This window comes from Podarcis erhardii (genome assembly GCF_964252035.2).
Source record: "Podarcis erhardii genome assembly, chromosome: 2".
NCBI classification, from domain to species: Eukaryota; Metazoa; Chordata; class Lepidosauria; order Squamata; family Lacertidae; genus Podarcis; species Podarcis erhardii.
Window position 1 is genome coordinate 101,421,244 of NC_138498.1, and position 16,908 is coordinate 101,438,151.

The window sequence follows — 16,908 nt, forward strand, 5'->3', positions numbered from 1 at the left end:
TAAAACGAAAAATGAAATCAAAGGCATTGTAACTTTATCACTAAATTGTAGCAGATTGATATCTGATAGATGCAGAATGGGCTCCAACTATTAGGTGCTTCTGCCAACAATTTAAAACTTACCTTGTTACCTGAACTTTTTCTGACCATATCAGTTCTTGGCATTTCTGGCTACTACAAGTCATACTATTTTATTTCTATATTGTATTTTCATGTTGCAAACTGCTCTCAGAGCTACGGATGAAGGGCAGCGGTCCATACATGTAATTTATTATTATGAATTACAATAATAATATTTCTGCTTTATTAATATGGTTTTTGTGTTATGTCTTCTTATATGCTGCCTGTTGTATTATTCTATAAACTTGCCTTAGTATTTCTGTGGAAGAAAAGGTGGCGTCCAAACAATTTTAATAAATTTGTTTAAATAAATAAAATCACTTTTGCATCCACAGTGAAATGCAAATACATGTGCAAACCAAGATGATGATTAGATATTGATTGGGTATTTTTATTGGGTTCCCCCCTCCTGGTACAGTGGTACCTCGGGTTAAGAACTTAATTCGTTCCGGAGATCCGTTCTTAACTTGAAACCGTTCTTCACTTGAGGTACCACTTTAGCTAATGGGGCCTCCCACTGTCACTGCGCCGCCGCTGCATGATTTCTGTTCTCATCCTGAGGTAAAGTTCTTAACCCGAGGTACTTCTTCTGGGTTAGCAGAGTTAGTTCTAGGTATGAGCTTTCGTGTCCATGCACACTTCTTCAGATACACTGAAACAGAAGTCACCGGACCTTTCTATATAGTGAGAAGGTGGGGAGGGGTATTACTCAGAAGGGTGGTGGGAATGGGTGATTGGCAGATAGCTGCGATGAGCCTGTTGACGACTCTTAACGACTGCAATAGGTCTAACAGGAAAAAGCAAGGGGTGAGAAGGTGAAAAATGGCTTTGTCATGTATAATGAGATAAGAATCCAATGTCTTTATTCAAACCAGGTCTCTCCATAGTTTTAAGTTTGGTGATAAGTTGCAATTCAGCAGCTTCTCTTTCCAGTCTATTTCTGAAATTCCTTTGTAATAGAACAGCTACTTTGAGATCTTGTATAGAATGTCCTGGGAGATTGAAGTGTTCTCCTACTGCCAATCACCCATTCCCACCACCCTTCTGAGTAATACCCCTCCCCACCTTCTCACTATATAGAAAGGTCCGGTGACTTCTGTTTCAGTGTATCTGAAGAAGTGTGCATGCACACGAAAGCTCATACCTAGAACTAACTCAGTTGGTCTTTAAGGTGCTACTGGAAGGAATTTTTTTATTTTGTTTTGACCATGGCAGACCAACACGGCTACCTATCTGTAACTGGGTTAGCAGAGTTTTTAACCTGAGGTGTTTGTAACCTGAGGTACCACTGTAGTGCTGTGTTTCCTTGAGTGCCTTCTCTCTCCTCCCCCTTGCTCTTTTCTTAGCTTTGAATGAGTAGGTCTCCAGACGCCAGGTTGATTTGTTCTACATGCGCTTTGCTTTGACTATTCTCCTTATTTGCAATGGGTGTGTTGTGCTAAATCATAGGGTGGTACTTGTGCTTCTTAAGTGGTTGACTGAGGCAATTTACATTATTAGGAGATGAAAAGAACAAATGGGATACAATGGAGGAGGCTTTGGAATCAGGATAGCATTCCCATCAACATTCATTGCATACAACAGGCCTCTGGATCAGCTCAGCATTTTAGCTGCCGGATAGTCAAAGTCAGCAAAACAGGAATGTTTCATTTATGAGTGATAGAATTGCCCCCTAAGCCAGTTTTAACCTGTCCTTGCATCCAGGGGCCATTACCTTTACCTTTTTACATTTCCATGCCATTTTAATTTTACGTATTTAGTGCTCCCCCCCCCCAATAAGCTTCCATTTTATCTCCCCACCGCCCTCCCGTAAAAATGAATACCTGAAAAGGGATGAATACCTGAAAAGGAGATAGCCTTTAATGGAGGATGAAGCATGATAACTATTCCACCAGTTAGATTATCAAGAAAAAAGAAACAGAATAGACTGCCTCCGAGAAGGTTATCAAGGCTTTGCTGTGTATTTCTGTTTGCAGTCAGTGACATATACACACGGCAGTGAAACATTTGGCATCTGTTTTGACATTTGTGTCTCCACCTTGTTAGAAAACCAAACTTAACCTTTAATTACTGCTGCTGACTGAAGCCAGGTTAACTTCATTCCCTCTTTTGAAAGGGAAGCATACCGCTTATGCTCTTACGCTCTGGATGGATCCTCGTCTAATTTTCCGTGATGCTGAATTAAGATGCAAAAGGTGATTCTGACATTCCTAAAAAGTCTATGGGTTACAGGTTGCAGAAATTCAGTGGTGACCAAAATGGAACCCAGAACCGAACAGCAACAACAACAACAGCAACATGTTTCACTGCAAATCTAGCAGTAGGAATTTGTGGAGTAAGCTAGGAATCTTGTTTTGGGAGTATTCTAAATTTCATTTGTTCAACCCAGCCCATGAATGGGAATCGGGATGTAGACTTCCTAAACTCTTGTTACCGTTGCATGGACGCATACCAGTTTGAAAACTTGTTTTGAAATTTGAACAATGAGTGCAGTGGAGAGGAAATCTACTGTGGAAAACTCACAGCTTTGGATACCAACCCTTTTGTTGGCTACAGCTTCAGAGTCCTGTTGAAACATATGGGAGCTGAGCTAGAGCAGCACTAGAGGGATTATGCCATTTTAGGAGAAGCCTGCTTGGAGATTTTTTTTCCAACAGGCTTGTCAGCCTCAGTCTCCTCTATAAAACAGAGCAAAGAAAAGATCAATGAAGTGTTGGTTCTTCCCTCTCTCCTTCCTTCCTTCCTTCCTTCCTTCCTTCCTTCCTTCCTTCCTTCCTTCTCTCTCCCCACCCCCTGCTTTTTCTGGCTTTATATAGAGCACAGAAATACCTTCTCTTAATAAAAAGTGGGTCTGCCGTACCTTCCTTATTCCCATTAAGGCTTTTAGTAGAATAAGTTGTTTCCTTTCTATCAATAATGCATGTATGTTCATTCAAGATTCAAAATGAAGGATGAGTTAAAGGTGCTCCCCCTCCTGTGGAGATGAAAACTTTATGCTTCATTACAGAGATTTGAACAGGGCGAATTGAGATTTGGAACCGTCCTTTAAAAGCAGATTGGGGCCGTTGCCCTACAACCACCTCCACCCCACGGAAACTTGGAAATAAACTTCCTCCCATGGCCCAAGCCTAGAATTCTGAATTTCTCTAAGATGTTAGAGCCAATGTGGTGTGGAATTGAGCAGGGTGTTGGTCTGGGACCTGGGTTCAAATCTCTGCTAGGCCATAACTTTCAAACCCTATATCTTACTTAGTCTGGCCAAGCTCACATGGTGGTTGTGAGAGTAAACGGGGGAGTCCTTTATGTCGTCCTAAGCTCATTATAGAAAGGAAAGAAGAAGAATGTTATAAGAACAATGTGTTTGCTGTTGTTAAATCACACACCTTATCCCTAACATTTTCAGAACACTGCAAATATATTAAAGCATAAGACAGTCCCTGTTTGCAGGCTCACAAGCTAGTGGACATGATACACAAGGAAAAAGGAATGGGAAGAGAAGAGGAAAGAATTCACTAGATACAATCCATCTTTGTACTGCTGGTTTTTCAACATATGTGGCAAAATGAAGCATTATATCCCAAACTGGACTCCTTTTATATATGAAAATAATTCGGAACTGATAGCTTGATTTTGACTTAGTTACGCAACTAAGAGGTTAATTCAGAGCTGAAGCACAGCGGCACCATGAAACATTGTGCAGTAGATCTTGTTCACCTAAAGCGTTGGCAGCAGTAAAATCATATTACAAATCCTCGCCCGTATCAGGATATCCTCTTACTCTGTGATATTAGCAAAGTCTTGGATGTGCTAAAGGGTTTTATTGAGACAACTGTAGTTCTTCCAAACAACGAACCTCTACTTGTACAGTAGATATTTCTAATAATTTTTAAACCTGGCACTTTAACTCCTCTGTGCTCTTTGTATTAATCTTTGGTCCAGGGTTCAGTGAAGGTGTGTACAGGGAAATCAGGCTTGTACCCATTCCCTTCACATCTTCAACTGGACTTAAATTTTGTACGTACGTGGATAGGAATCCTGCAAAAGATTGAACCCCCACTCCACCTCTGACCTCATGCTGTCTCACATGAGTTTCATTTCTTTCCTTTTGGGGGGAAACAGCAGCACAGTATCAAATCTTCACCAATGTTAACACTTGTTAGCTTTAAACAAGAGAGTGTGTGGCCAAAGTGTGTGAGCAAACACTGGTTTGCGTACATGCTGTATATATAAACCACGCCTCTCTTCCTCCCCTCCAAAGAATCCTGGGAACTGCTGTTTGTTAAAGGTGCTGAGAGTTATAGCTCTGTGAGGGTTAAACTACATTTCCCAGGATTCTTTGCTGTGGGGGGGGAGGGGACTGTGACGAGGGTCAGAAAGTAAAACAATATGGAACTGGGATTTTACATATGGATACGCGCCGAGTTCCACCCAACATTGGGGGGTGGGACACACACATCATTGTGCACACATGACCTCACACGTGCGACACACACGTGTTACATGACATGTCTTTGGAGGAGGCTGCGAAGCCTTGTCTCTCCGCCCATCCCTGTTCCCTGAAGGATCTAAGGCAGGCACCCCCAACCTGCGGCCCTCCAGATGTTTTGGCCTACAACTCCCATGATCCCTAGCTAACAGGACCAGTGGCCAGGCATGATGGGAATTGTAGTCCAAAACATCTGGAGGGCCGAAGGTTGGAGTTGCCTAATTCCCCATCCACACCCTGCCTTGAAAGCATTCTTACTTCACTTTAATAGTTATGGCTTCCTCCAAAGAATCCTGTCATTTGTTAAGGCCCCCTACCCCCCACCCTCACAGAGTTACAGTTCCCAGAGTGGTTTGACCATCTTCCCACAGTGGTTCAATCCCTCTTCCCAGGGACCTGTGGAAATTGTAGGTCCAGTGGTGGCCTAGGTTTAAGGATTGGCACCTCCTATGCTTGACTCTCCTGTAAACCTGCTCTGATGTAGGTTTTGTTTGCAGTGACCAAGTAATTGTGTGTGTGTGTGTGTGTGTGTGTGTGTGTGGAGCACGCACGTCCAGTGGGTGTGCCTCCAAAAATGTGTGTATCGGATGCCTTTTGTCCCTATTCTCCCTGACCTAGCCAAGCCAAAAGCCTGCCTTAGCAAAGCAGATACCACGTTTTGCCATTCCCCTTTTCTTTTGGCAAAGTTTTCCCCTTTTTTTGGACAGCACTTTATTTTAAAAAGTAAAAAAAAATGTTTAACTGCTACCCATTGAGGATGCCTATTAAAGCAGGTCATGCTAGTCTGCCGTCGCTTTTCTGGGTGTTGTTAAGAACTGAGTTTTTATTTATTTATTTCATGAAGGGCTCACTCTCAATCTGGCACAGCATTATGTGGGTGCTTCCGTCTCTGTGTGTGTGTGTTTCAAAGCTACTAATTGAAATTCAAATGTAATGAGATGAAGGCCTCCCCCCCCCCCGCCGCCCCCAATTCACCACAGTCTTCTTTTGTCTTAGTCCTTGTACGCCTGGTGCACCTCAAAAAGACAGGCTTTGGTTCTTTGGTTTTAAAATTCAAACATGAATAAGTTTCACGAAGGTAAAACAGCCGACATCTTTTGAATGCTTTTTCTTTAAGTTGGTGGGCAGGGAGGGGGGAGGGAACAATATTTGTTCCTGTTAGCTAAGAACGAGAAGTGGCTTTGATTATGGCGGGTGGAGCTGAGGAGGGGAGTGGTGGTGGTGGGAGAGAAAAAAGAGAAGAAATATTTAATGGCACGAAATCTGCAAAAGCAAACAAACACGCAAATGTCTTTCTGTTGCCTAGGTAACTACTATGGAACACCCAAGCCTCCCAGCCAACCCCTCAGTGGGAAAGTGAATAATACTGATGCTTTGCAAAACCTCCAGTCCGGCTCCAAGCAGTCGACCCCCAAGCGAACCAAGTCTTACAATGATATGCAAAATGCTGGCATAGTGCATACGGAGAATGAAGAGGAAGATGATGTCCCTGAAATGAACAGTAGCTTTACAGGTAAATAAATTATTTGCTTGCCTTTGTATAAGAAGGAGGCGACCAATGGGCGGGGGTGGGAATTGGGATGTGCAAATTGGTGGTTCTTCTCAAGAAAATTCCTGCGTATACATATTCACAAAATCTTTAGCATCTGAGGGATGCACAGCTCACCATTTACTGCTTTCCCCCTTCCCCTCAACAAAAGTCTGTAGTTATTACTGTTAGGAATTTTCCTATGAATGAGTGTGATCTTAGCAGAACCCATTTCTTTGACTTCACAGTTAAGGCTTTGAACCGCAGCTCTTGGCAGAGCATGTGAAAAGAACTTCAGATAGCTGCCTGTGCAATCTCTTGACTTTTTAGCTATCAGATAGGCTAAAAATTGCAATTGAAAGTTGGCACCTGGATGAAACGGCTGTGTTTTTCTCATCCCCGCTAGTATATTCCTTTATCAGCTGAGGAACCTGTTGCAAGAATCAGCTGATTTCAGATCAGTTACTTTGAGAGTTAGATGTTAAAAATATCATGCCATTGATTAAATAAAGGGCAAAATATTTAGGAGATCTGCAGGGTCTTATGATCCTAAGCCCATATCTTTGGAAACGAGTGCCACAGAATGCAGTGGGATTTCTGAGTGAACATGGTTTGAACCAGAATGTATGTTTAATTGATTGAGGTCACATTAAATAGGACTTGCATTTTCATTTGGCATTTTATGCGGCTGCAATCACGTAAGAGCTGCTTAACACCTGTGGAGGTGGTGGACTCTCCTTCCTTGAAGAGTTTTAAGCAGACGTTGCGTGGCTGTCTGTCATGTATGTTTAAGTTGAGATTCCTGCATTGCAGAGGGTTGGACTAGATGACCCTCAGGGTCCCTTCCAGCGCTACAGTCCTATGATTCTATTATTCTAGTGCAGTAGCAGCAAGACTGGAGGAGGAGTGCAGTGACCCTGATCTTCATTTTGGGAACTTGCACCTTTGCTTGTTTGCAAGAGGCAACTTTGCCATAGGCTGCATTCGGATGTAATAGTAATAGTCTAGTCCCTTCCTCGGTTGATGTGCCCCCCCCCCCAATCTAGCACAGGGGTCAGCAAACTTTTTCAGCAGGGGCCCAGTCCACTGACCTTGTGGGGGGCCGGACTTTATTTTTTTTTGGGGGGGGGGGGGATGAACGAATTCCTATGACCCACAAATAACTCAGAGATACATTTTAAATAAAAGCACACATTCTACTCATGTAAGAACTCGCTGATTCCTGGACCGTCTGTGGGCCAGATTTAGAAGGCAATTGGGCTGGATCCGGACCCTGGGCCTTAGTTTGCCTACCTATGCTGTAGAACAATTAAATGTCTATCTCATCTGTGGGTTGGTCAAATAGCCCTGGGTGATAGTCAGTCGGATGTATGGTATTAAAACCTGATCTTTCCAATGTGACATGCTTCCATTTCTAACCTCCCCACCCCCCTTTTGCAAAATGCCTGTATGGTTTGTAACAACCCAGTAAGAAATATGGATTAAAATAAATAAAACAGACAAAGGTGAAAACAACAGGACAAGACAGGCATATAATTACAAACTATACAGTAATTACCGTATATATTCAAGCATAAGCCGACTTTTTCAGCACATTTTTTATGCTGAAAAAGCCCCCCCCCCAAGCTTATACTTGAGTGAGGGTCCTTTTGGGCTGCTCCTTCCTCCTCCGCCGCCTTTGCTGCTGGTGGCGGTGGCGGCGGAGGAACCAGCAGCCTGAAAGCAGCCCTTTTGGGCTGCTTGTTCTTCCTCCGCCTCTGCCCCCACCACCAGGTTTGTGGTGTGGTGAACCTGCTTATTCTCAAGTCAGTAAGTTTTCCCATTTTTTTGTGGTAAAATTAGGTACCTCGGCTTATATTTGGGTCGGCTTATACTCGAGTATATACGGTATATGCCTCCATTTCTGAATAATCTAATAGTCTTTGTTACTCACTGGTTACTTAAGAAACAGCCCCAGCTTGGTGGATCGAGTTTGCATGTGTTTTTTTTATGAAGCGCCTCAAACAATTATGGAAGCAAGCAGGGTGAAAATAGTAATGTACCATTGACTAATAATCACTATGTCTAATTCTCTCTCTGTGTGTGTGTCCTTCTGCAGCAGACTCTGGTGAACAAGACGAGCACAATACACACAGCACAAGAGAGTCGGCTCCCCCATCTGTGAATAATAGCAGTATCACCACTGTTCCCACCACGGAACCTTCTCAGAAGCTCCCTCAATACCTACCTCCTTGTGCAGAGGAAAACTTGGGTCCTCTGCCTGAAAACTGGGAGATGGCCTATACAGAAAATGGAGAAGTCTACTTTATAGAGTAAAGAGATCATTTTCTTGTCTGTTCTTTGAACTTGAAGATAAACGATAGAAGGGTTGAACCTTTGCACCATTTTTTGAGGCCGAACTAGGCACAGCTCGGGCAGCCTTTGGGGCTTTCTTTTACTGGTTGGTGGTGGTGCTGGAAGTGGCAAGGAGTTAGGCAAAGGACGGCTAAGGGCTGCCTTTCTCCTGGGGCCTTCAGGTTTCCCTCACTTGTGACTTAGAAGGGCATTGCACTGAATGCCATGCTACTAACCCCCCCACATTGAACTGCAGTTTAACCGTAACTCATTCGCGCTTATTCTGAAAACAAAAGCATAATTGTTGAGGAATTTCTTTAGGAAACACTATTGTCTGCAGCAATCAAACTGTTTTGCCAAACAAACCAGTAGCTAAGTGAGCCCCTGTTAAATTCTCTGTCAGGTCAAAGCATCAACAGTTTGGCGGTAGAGGGTAATGTGTTGCGCTTCTCAAAAGTTAGTCATCATTTCCCTCAATAGTAGACAAATCATAGTGTGGCAAGCTAAAAAGTTGGCTTCTCATTCATCACAAGGCCCAGAACCTTGTGAAGTTCTGCCGCCGTTTGTCTTAGAAGCATCTTATTTTCTCACTTCTGAAGGCTATCCAAATACTGTATAAAAATCCCTTTATCCCCTTGGGACATAAAATGTTTTGTACCTTGGCAGACCCCTTTTACTCCATTATTGTTAATTTGACTTGCTTGCTGGACTTCTATGCCCCGGTTTACCAGTTAGAGATTAATTGCCCTGGAGTGCACAAAAGAATTAAAATGCTTTTTGCCTTCTGTATTGCGAGGGTGGGTAAAGTAGTGTGTGAAACAGCGACCTTCCACTCCAGCTTTCATATCGCCAATAATCTATAGCAGGGATTGTGAAGCCCGTCCTTTGAGAACGGGTCTGCTGTTTAGTAGTGAAGTCTTCAAAGGTACATGCCCCTCATAATTTCAGAGGAGGGTTAGGTTGTGTTGCAAACCCCCCTTGAGACTTGTGGAAGGAACTGTGCCATGCTATTTAAAGTGATACTGGAACCGGAATGCTATGTAGTTCCCTGTTTGTCAGCGGGGGCCGTGTTTGAGCCATCGAGGTTACGGAAAGGAAGGGAGGTGAATGATGTATCTGCTGCAAGAATTAGAATGCCACTCCTTTAGATGTGTCAGAAAGGTGACCAGGTGGATTGGTGGGGGTAGGGCAATGGCGTAGGAAGGGGGGTGCGGATAGTGTTATCACTGAGGGGGGTGACAAAATGGCAAAAATATATGGTTGTTTTTTGTTTTTGTTTTAAAAAGGGCTCATGACACTTTTTTTGAAAAAAATAATTCCTGCACTCACCACACCCCCCTTCCTACACCACTGGTAGCTAGGTGAGATGGGGGGCACTGGGCGCCACACCGTGGGGCCTGCAGGGTGCCTGAGCCATGCGTCTTTCCTGAGGGGGAGGCGGTGCGCAGACTGCCTGCAAGCTCCATGCTGCTTTTTCAAGCAGCGTGGGGCATGCATCTGCCCACTGCCTCAGCCGGCCTACAGCTGAGGGGGAGGCTGTGGAGAGGCTCCACGCAACGCGCCCTGCCTTGGCTCGCCCCGCCCCCAGCTGCAGGACGTATGCGCTGAATCGGGCACCCGAGCAGCTAGCCATGCCGCTGGGGTAGGGATCATGGAAGGGCCGTGTTTGCATCTGGCCTGTCATACAGTGCCATCCAGCTCAGAGGAGTGCCATGTGCACATTGCTAGCTCTGGTCCTGGCACTTTTCAATAACGCCTGATCAGTGTAAAAGGCATTCCTTTAATCCGACCTGCATCTTAGAGCTCGGATAGATCATGAGACTCTTAATCTCAGGGTTGTGGGTTCGAGCCCCACGTTGGGCAAAAGATTCCTTCATTGCGGGGGGGGGGGGAGTGAACTGGTCCCTTCCAACTCTACAATTCTAACTCATCCCTCGTCAATTTTCAAGTGGTCTGTAAGGGGAAAGATTTGCTCCAGATCATTCAGGAACATGGTCTATGAGGGGAGGTCCATCCAAATGGGCCCACCACCATTGCATCTTCAAATATCAGTTTCCTTTTTCTCCAGTGTGGTGTAGTGGTTAAGAGCGGTAGTCTCGTAATCTGGGGAACTGGGTTCATGTCTCCGCTCCTCCACATGCAGCTGCTGGGTGACCTTGGGCTAGTCACACTTCTCTGAAGTCTCTCAGCCCCACTCACCTCACAGAGTGTTTGTTGTGGGGGATGAAGGGAAAGGAGAATGTTAGCCGCTTTGAGACTCCTTAAAGGGAGTGAAAGGCGGGATATCAAATCCAAACTCTTCTTCTTCCATGTATTTTCAGAGACTAGACTGGAAGCCATGTCTTAGAAAGTTTAATTTTTATGCTCCGTTCTAAATGAAAATGGATTTAGCTCAGATGAGTCAAAGTGGTGGCCACAGGCTATTTTTCTGTCACTGATACTTTATTTTTAACAAAGGTCTCTTTTCTTTTCTTTTTTCTTTTCTTTTTGGTTTGCAGCCATAACACTAAAACGACGTCTTGGCTAGACCCACGGTGCCTGAACAAACAGCAAAAGCCTCTAGAAGAATGTGAAGATGATGGTAAGGGAGTAAACGCTGAAATGAAATCTGGAAAACATTTTACCTAACTTAAGGTTGCAAAGGAATGAGTGGAACCGGATTCTCCTCTCAAAATCACACAGCTGGTTCAGGGGGGCCGAGATTTGTATCATAATGCAGGTGGGGATGCTAAACTATATCCTTGGTAGAGACTTCCCTTGCTGGGTATGTGCTATGTGTACCAGAAGCATTTTTTAAATGGCAACATGCAGGACAGAATCTTCCTAAGTTCTAGGTGGCATAATTTTTGTATATCCCCTCAGCTATAGAATTCTGGCCACTCTGAAGGCAGACTTAGCTACAATGGCATTAGCAGAAGAAGCATCCTCAGCAATTGTCCAGTTCAGCAAGTTCAGCTTGCTGTTTTCCCTTGGAGGTTTTTAAGCAGAGGTTGGATGGCCATCTGTCTTGGATGATTTAGCAGAGATTCCTGCATTGCAGGGGGTTGGACTAGATGACCCTTGAGTCCCTTCCAACTCTAAGATTCTATGATTTTTCCACTATAATCACCTTGCAGCTTTTCAGAGCTGGTTATTATTACTTTTTTAAAAGAAGCAGCAGCAGCAGCTAAAATCATAGCTACAATTCTCCTGCTTTGAAAATTACTCTTTGGTGAAGCCACTGAAAAAGAAGAAAAAAAGGAAAAGACAATTTAATTCCATCCTTATAGAATCCTACAATTAGTCTTAAGACACTGTATAATGCAGTGTATGGGATATTGCAGTTTCATCACTTCATTTTGATCCAATGGTCATTATTGCTTATCTTAGTGAAAATAAAAGGTGTGTATATATACGTTACTCCATTTTTGCAGTGTTATTTCCCAGCAGTTATTGAAATAATAAATCAGATTTGATATTTGCACCCCTTGAGACCTTCAGGATGCCAGCCAGTTTCCAACTCAAGAGACCCGGCTACTTTAATTTAACTTGGGAGAAGAAAATGGGGTATGTAACAGCAATTTAAAAAACAACAGGTAGAAAGCTGAGAGGAGAGAAAATGAAAGGGGCAGCAACACATGCCTGATTCTTAAGTTCATTTTGAAGCAAAATGAAACAAAATAGTTAAACGCCCTCAACTTAACTTGTAGGTCAAATTGCTATGCGTTAGGACCAAACTAGAGGTGATGGTGGCAGGCACAGTTATTCATACACTTCCCCATCCACATATGAATCGGGTATTAAGGCAGCTCTGGGGCAAAAGTGACCTGGGAGAGGTAAGGTGAGGAAGGCTCAACTGCATGTCCCATTGGAGCTTAGAATTAGACGCTTACAGCCAGGGCTGCCTAAGACATTTTGACACCTGAGGTGGACCCCAAAATGGTGTCCCTGGGGAAGAAGAGATCAGGGAAGATCCACATGAGGAACAAGTGGAAGGTAGGGAAAAAGATCAACATTGACCGCCACCTGAGGCAGTCGCCTCAACTTGCCTCATGGGTGGGCTGGCCCTGCTCTCAGTCCTATTTATACAGGCTTCTGAACAAGCAGAAATGATATTGCTACTCTCACATCTAGCCTGGCCCTTAGCTGATCAATGCATTAACAGTTGTTCTTCAGAAACTAGCAATCACAATTTTTTTGAATTTGTTTCCAAAATGGCTTTATAAGAAGCATTTCCATTATATTGAAATTTGTATTACACCAGCCCGTGTATGGGAGGTGTCCCTCCAAATAATGCACTGCCCACATTGCCCTACACTAAGTAGTTTCTTTAACCCCAGCCTCCAGACCACATTTTTATGAGAAGCCTCAAGGCTGCAGCCCTGTGCTCCCTTCCCTCGGAGCAAGTCCTGCTGAATTCAGTTGGACATCTCCTGTCCTCTTGCACAAATCGGCCATTCCCATTTCAAAACTAGGGTAACAAATAGGTGGTGAACCAGCAAATAGGCACAATTAATATATCCCAGTATTATAATTTTTAATGAGTAGGCGTGTGATTGTACGGCAACTCCTTTATTCAGCAAATTTACTTTCTGCAGCCTATTGGGTAGCTAATGAATACATGCATCGGCAGGGGGTATAAATGTCAAAATACTTAACCGTTACTTTATTTTGATGTGCACTGTGATTTTCTTCTTTTTAAATTGTGAAGGATGTCCTGTGGAGCAAATGAAGGGAAATCCCTTTTTAAAATTATTATTATTTCCAACTTTGAGTATGGGAAGGTGACCTCAGTGAAATAACACTGGTAACTTTGCATGGTTTACGCATATGAGTATATAAAGGTGTGATTATGCTTTATATTGAATCAGGCCCAGTAGTTCAGCCTTTGCAAATCTGGTGCCGTGCTGATGTCTTGGACTGCAACCTATGCTGACTGGGGCTGATGAGAATTGTAGTCCAAAACATCTGCGGGGTAACAGGTTGGTGAATCCTGCAGTAGTTCAACTACTCCACTGTGGTCTCCTTTGACTGACCCTGGTTCACACTGGTGTTTCCCAGTGATACTTATTGAGATCTTTGAGCTAGATGTGCCAGCAATTTGCTCTGGGTTGTTGCACATGAAAAAGTATGTTATTTGGGCCCTCCAACTTGGGCAAGTGTTTAAAAATTAGGCAGGTCATTTTTACAGATATAACCATTAGAAAAATATATAAATGGACATATTTTTTGGATGCATTCACTGTCTGTCATATGGCAGCAATCTATTACCAATTTTGAATTAATCTAACCACAAAATACAAATCTTTTTACGTTGACGTATCTCATGTTTGGAGAAATTCTGAGATTCTCTGGCTGACTTGTGCTAAACCGAATCCATTATTCTTTTATCAGTCATTTGCTTGCAAGTTTTATCATCTTTCATTTGCTGGCTGCAATTTTGTTTCTTGACAAAATGACATCCCCAGTCATTCATAACATTGTTAGCAGATGGAAATGGTATGCAATAAGTAAATGGATGATTAAATTACGTTTTATTTAATAGAAGCTCTCTGCAAGTGGTTGTCCCTTAATACAACCATAAAGTATAAAGTAGGACTTTATACTTGAGGCATGTAGTTTCTAGAGTAGGACCAAAGTCCAATATGCAGCAATCAACACGTATATTGAACTCTTGAAGCACACCTGAATAACCAGCTTAATATTATCCATTTATTTGGCTTTGAAAAGGTAGCTGGATGGGTTCACCAACCTATGAGCATGGGCCCTGAGCAGTCTCAATTCATTCTAATGCGGTTCTGCTCTTCTTTAAGAACAAGCTGAACTGGACTGGGGTTTAGTTGTTAATTATTTTGGGACAAATGAAGTAGTCATTTAAGTTAGTTGAAGGTACACCAACTTTCCTTTTGAAGCTCCAATTCCTTGCATGTGCAAGGGCTCTGAGTTAAGCACTGGAGCTCTGCCTAGTCACAAGGACTTTCCAAATGGGATATGCAGGCAGAGTCATCTTAGACTTTTCACCATTCACAAAAATGAATGGGAAGCCCAAGTTCTAGATTTGGCAAATTAAACTGAGTAGACCAGACAGCACCCATTGAGCCAGGGGGCAGGGGCGGGAGGAGAGCAGATCCATGTTATTAGCCTTTTGGAATGCCATATATATATATATATATATATATATATATATATATATATATATACACACACACACAGTATTATTGTCAGTGGCCACGGTGTCCCTCCTGACTAAGATGTCGTGGCATATGGGTTTGGGCTAGGTTGGTACAAAACCTGGTGTTGGTTCTGCTGTATACTGGAAGGAATTTCTTGCTTGGTGCTGGTGTCTGAATTTTTCTTTTAATTTTTTCCTATCTCACTTACTGCTCTTCCTTTGGAGAAGAAGGGGTACACACGGAGGAACTGGACAGTGAACTAGGTAAATCATCCATCTCTCATTTTTGCACCGTTGGTTGGACTGCACCGTTAACTGCTTTAACATCCTTTTCTTTGTATCACTTTTTTCTTCTTTTAATTTCAAGCAAGATCTAACATAGTCGTATCCAAAGGTGTTTTCTTTTCTTTGTTTGTTTGCTTGTTTTTGCTTAAGCATGTCATTTTCAAGCAGGGTTGTTGCTGTCCAGTAGATTTGTGGAGCCGTCAACCCTTTTTTCTCTACATGACTCTGGGTCAAATCCGGCTAAGTTATTGGACAAGCAGAATGACTTCAACTCGCACAATGTAAACTTCTCCGTCCTCTTCTGTTTCTGCTAGCCCCCTCGCTCTGCCCCAAATCTGCTCTGTATTGTTGGGGAAAACCCTGGAGCAGTTGGGGTTGTGTATGTGCAGGGAGATGGAAGCACCAGTGCAGAAACGGGAGTCATTCCACTCACTTAATGACTTGGTTGGATACAACTCACTGTTTGAAAGCGTTTCTGTACTACAGGACATGTGTATATGCTTCTCATTAATGCTAACTGCTATTGCTTTTATATTCAGTTCGCAGTTTAAGTTGGGCACTTGATTTGTGAATCTAACAGTAGTCTGGAATGCCGCCATAATAGTGTAGGGTCCAGTGCTTGCATACAGATTGCTTTCTGCCATGACTCAACTTTGTATCATGCCCTCTCTTGAACCCACCTTTTTTTTTGGGGGGGGGGATATCTGTGGTTCCACATGGCCTAAACCGTACCTGAAACTGCCAGAACTCTGTATATTTCATCAAGCTTGCTCTTAGCATTGGGAATTAAGAATCCAGAACCGATTCCAGAAATTAGGTAGAATCTGGATTATAAGCCTGGTTCTATTTTCAGAGCATGGCCATTTCTAACCCTGATGAGCTAGACTAGATCTGCAGCTGGCATGGTTGTATTGCCATCATCGTATCTCCGAAACCATCAAGCAATTATATCTTAATGCTTCGTCCTCCACCCACTATTAGACACTTGATTGTGTTTGGATGTAATGAAGGCTACAAACCATAGTTAGGGAGGTTTGTTTGTGAATGAGTTGTATGCTTGTGTTCGCTTCCCAAGCAGGCTCTGCTTTGTTCTCTGAGTGGGCAAAACAAACCATGGTGTGCCTGGGTAGCACCTGCAGCTGAACCAGTGCTTGCAGCTTGTTCGAGATGGCCTGTGGAAGGGAGGAGCAGAGAGCTGAGTGCAGCATCACACACCTCCTTCACAGACTTGATTTGCCTAACTATGGAGCTGGCCGGCGGTTTGTCCAAACAGCTCTCCCTGAAGTCTCTTTGTTGTACACTGCATCCGTTTACTGCACAACAGTTAGCCCTTCACTGATACAGCAGCGACGAGTGTAGCTTTTCTTTAAAGCGTATTAGGAAACATGGTTGTCCTACAACATGTTATCACCCTTTCAAAATGTAGCTCGGCAGCTGCAGTGTATGAAATGGCAGATTGTGCACTGTGCAGTGCCTTAGTATTCAGATACATGCATGTGTGTGTGTGTGTGTGTGTGTGTGTGTGTGTGTTTGTGTGTTTACTAAGGATAAAATGCATCCACTCCCACTTAGAGAATGAACTTTTACAGAATCCGAGGTGGAAGCTGATCCCTTAAGACTGACAGTGTTGGTAACTTACTCTAACAAAATGTTAACGAGGCGAATATAAATAGAGCAAAATAGTGATACACTTAGGACAGGTACCCGAAAAGAGGAGCTGCCTCTGGCACTTAGGGTTATAGGATGGTATTCAACAAAGTTCTTTTTTCCCTCAGAGTAGAAGCATTCAAATCAATAAACGTGTATACTCAATAAACAGATGTACTCTGAGTAAAACAGAAGTTGATTTCCACCGAACATGTTTTAGAGATTTGGTATACAATGCAATGTTGCGCTTTTACAAATGTTCCATCTGCACAAACCTATCTGCATATCAAACATATCCACTTGCCAGATGGAGGAGCAATCCCCCCTTACGTTCTGAGGGGGTCTTCCGCCCCACCCA

At 43.3% G+C, this 16,908-nt stretch overlaps 1 protein-coding gene across 13 annotated transcripts in view; it reads left to right on the plus strand.

Moving 5' to 3' along the window:
• Nucleotides 1-16,908, plus strand: part of MAGI1 (membrane associated guanylate kinase, WW and PDZ domain containing 1) — a 503,738-nt gene that overhangs the window by 384,409 nt on the left and 102,421 nt on the right. For 10 of the 13 annotated variants that reach the window (XM_081852289.1, XM_081852290.1, XM_081852295.1 and 7 more), the window contains exons 4-7: nucleotides 5,912-6,118; nucleotides 8,232-8,445; nucleotides 10,966-11,048; nucleotides 14,847-14,882. In XM_081852289.1, the coding sequence (XP_081708415.1) occupies nucleotides 5,912-6,118; nucleotides 8,232-8,445; nucleotides 10,966-11,048; nucleotides 14,847-14,882 (540 nt within the window). The remainder of the gene's footprint in view (nucleotides 1-5,911; nucleotides 6,119-8,231; nucleotides 8,446-10,965; nucleotides 11,049-14,846; nucleotides 14,883-16,908) is intronic. The other 3 variants (XM_081852294.1, XM_081852299.1, XM_081852293.1) reach the window with 2 other exon arrangements.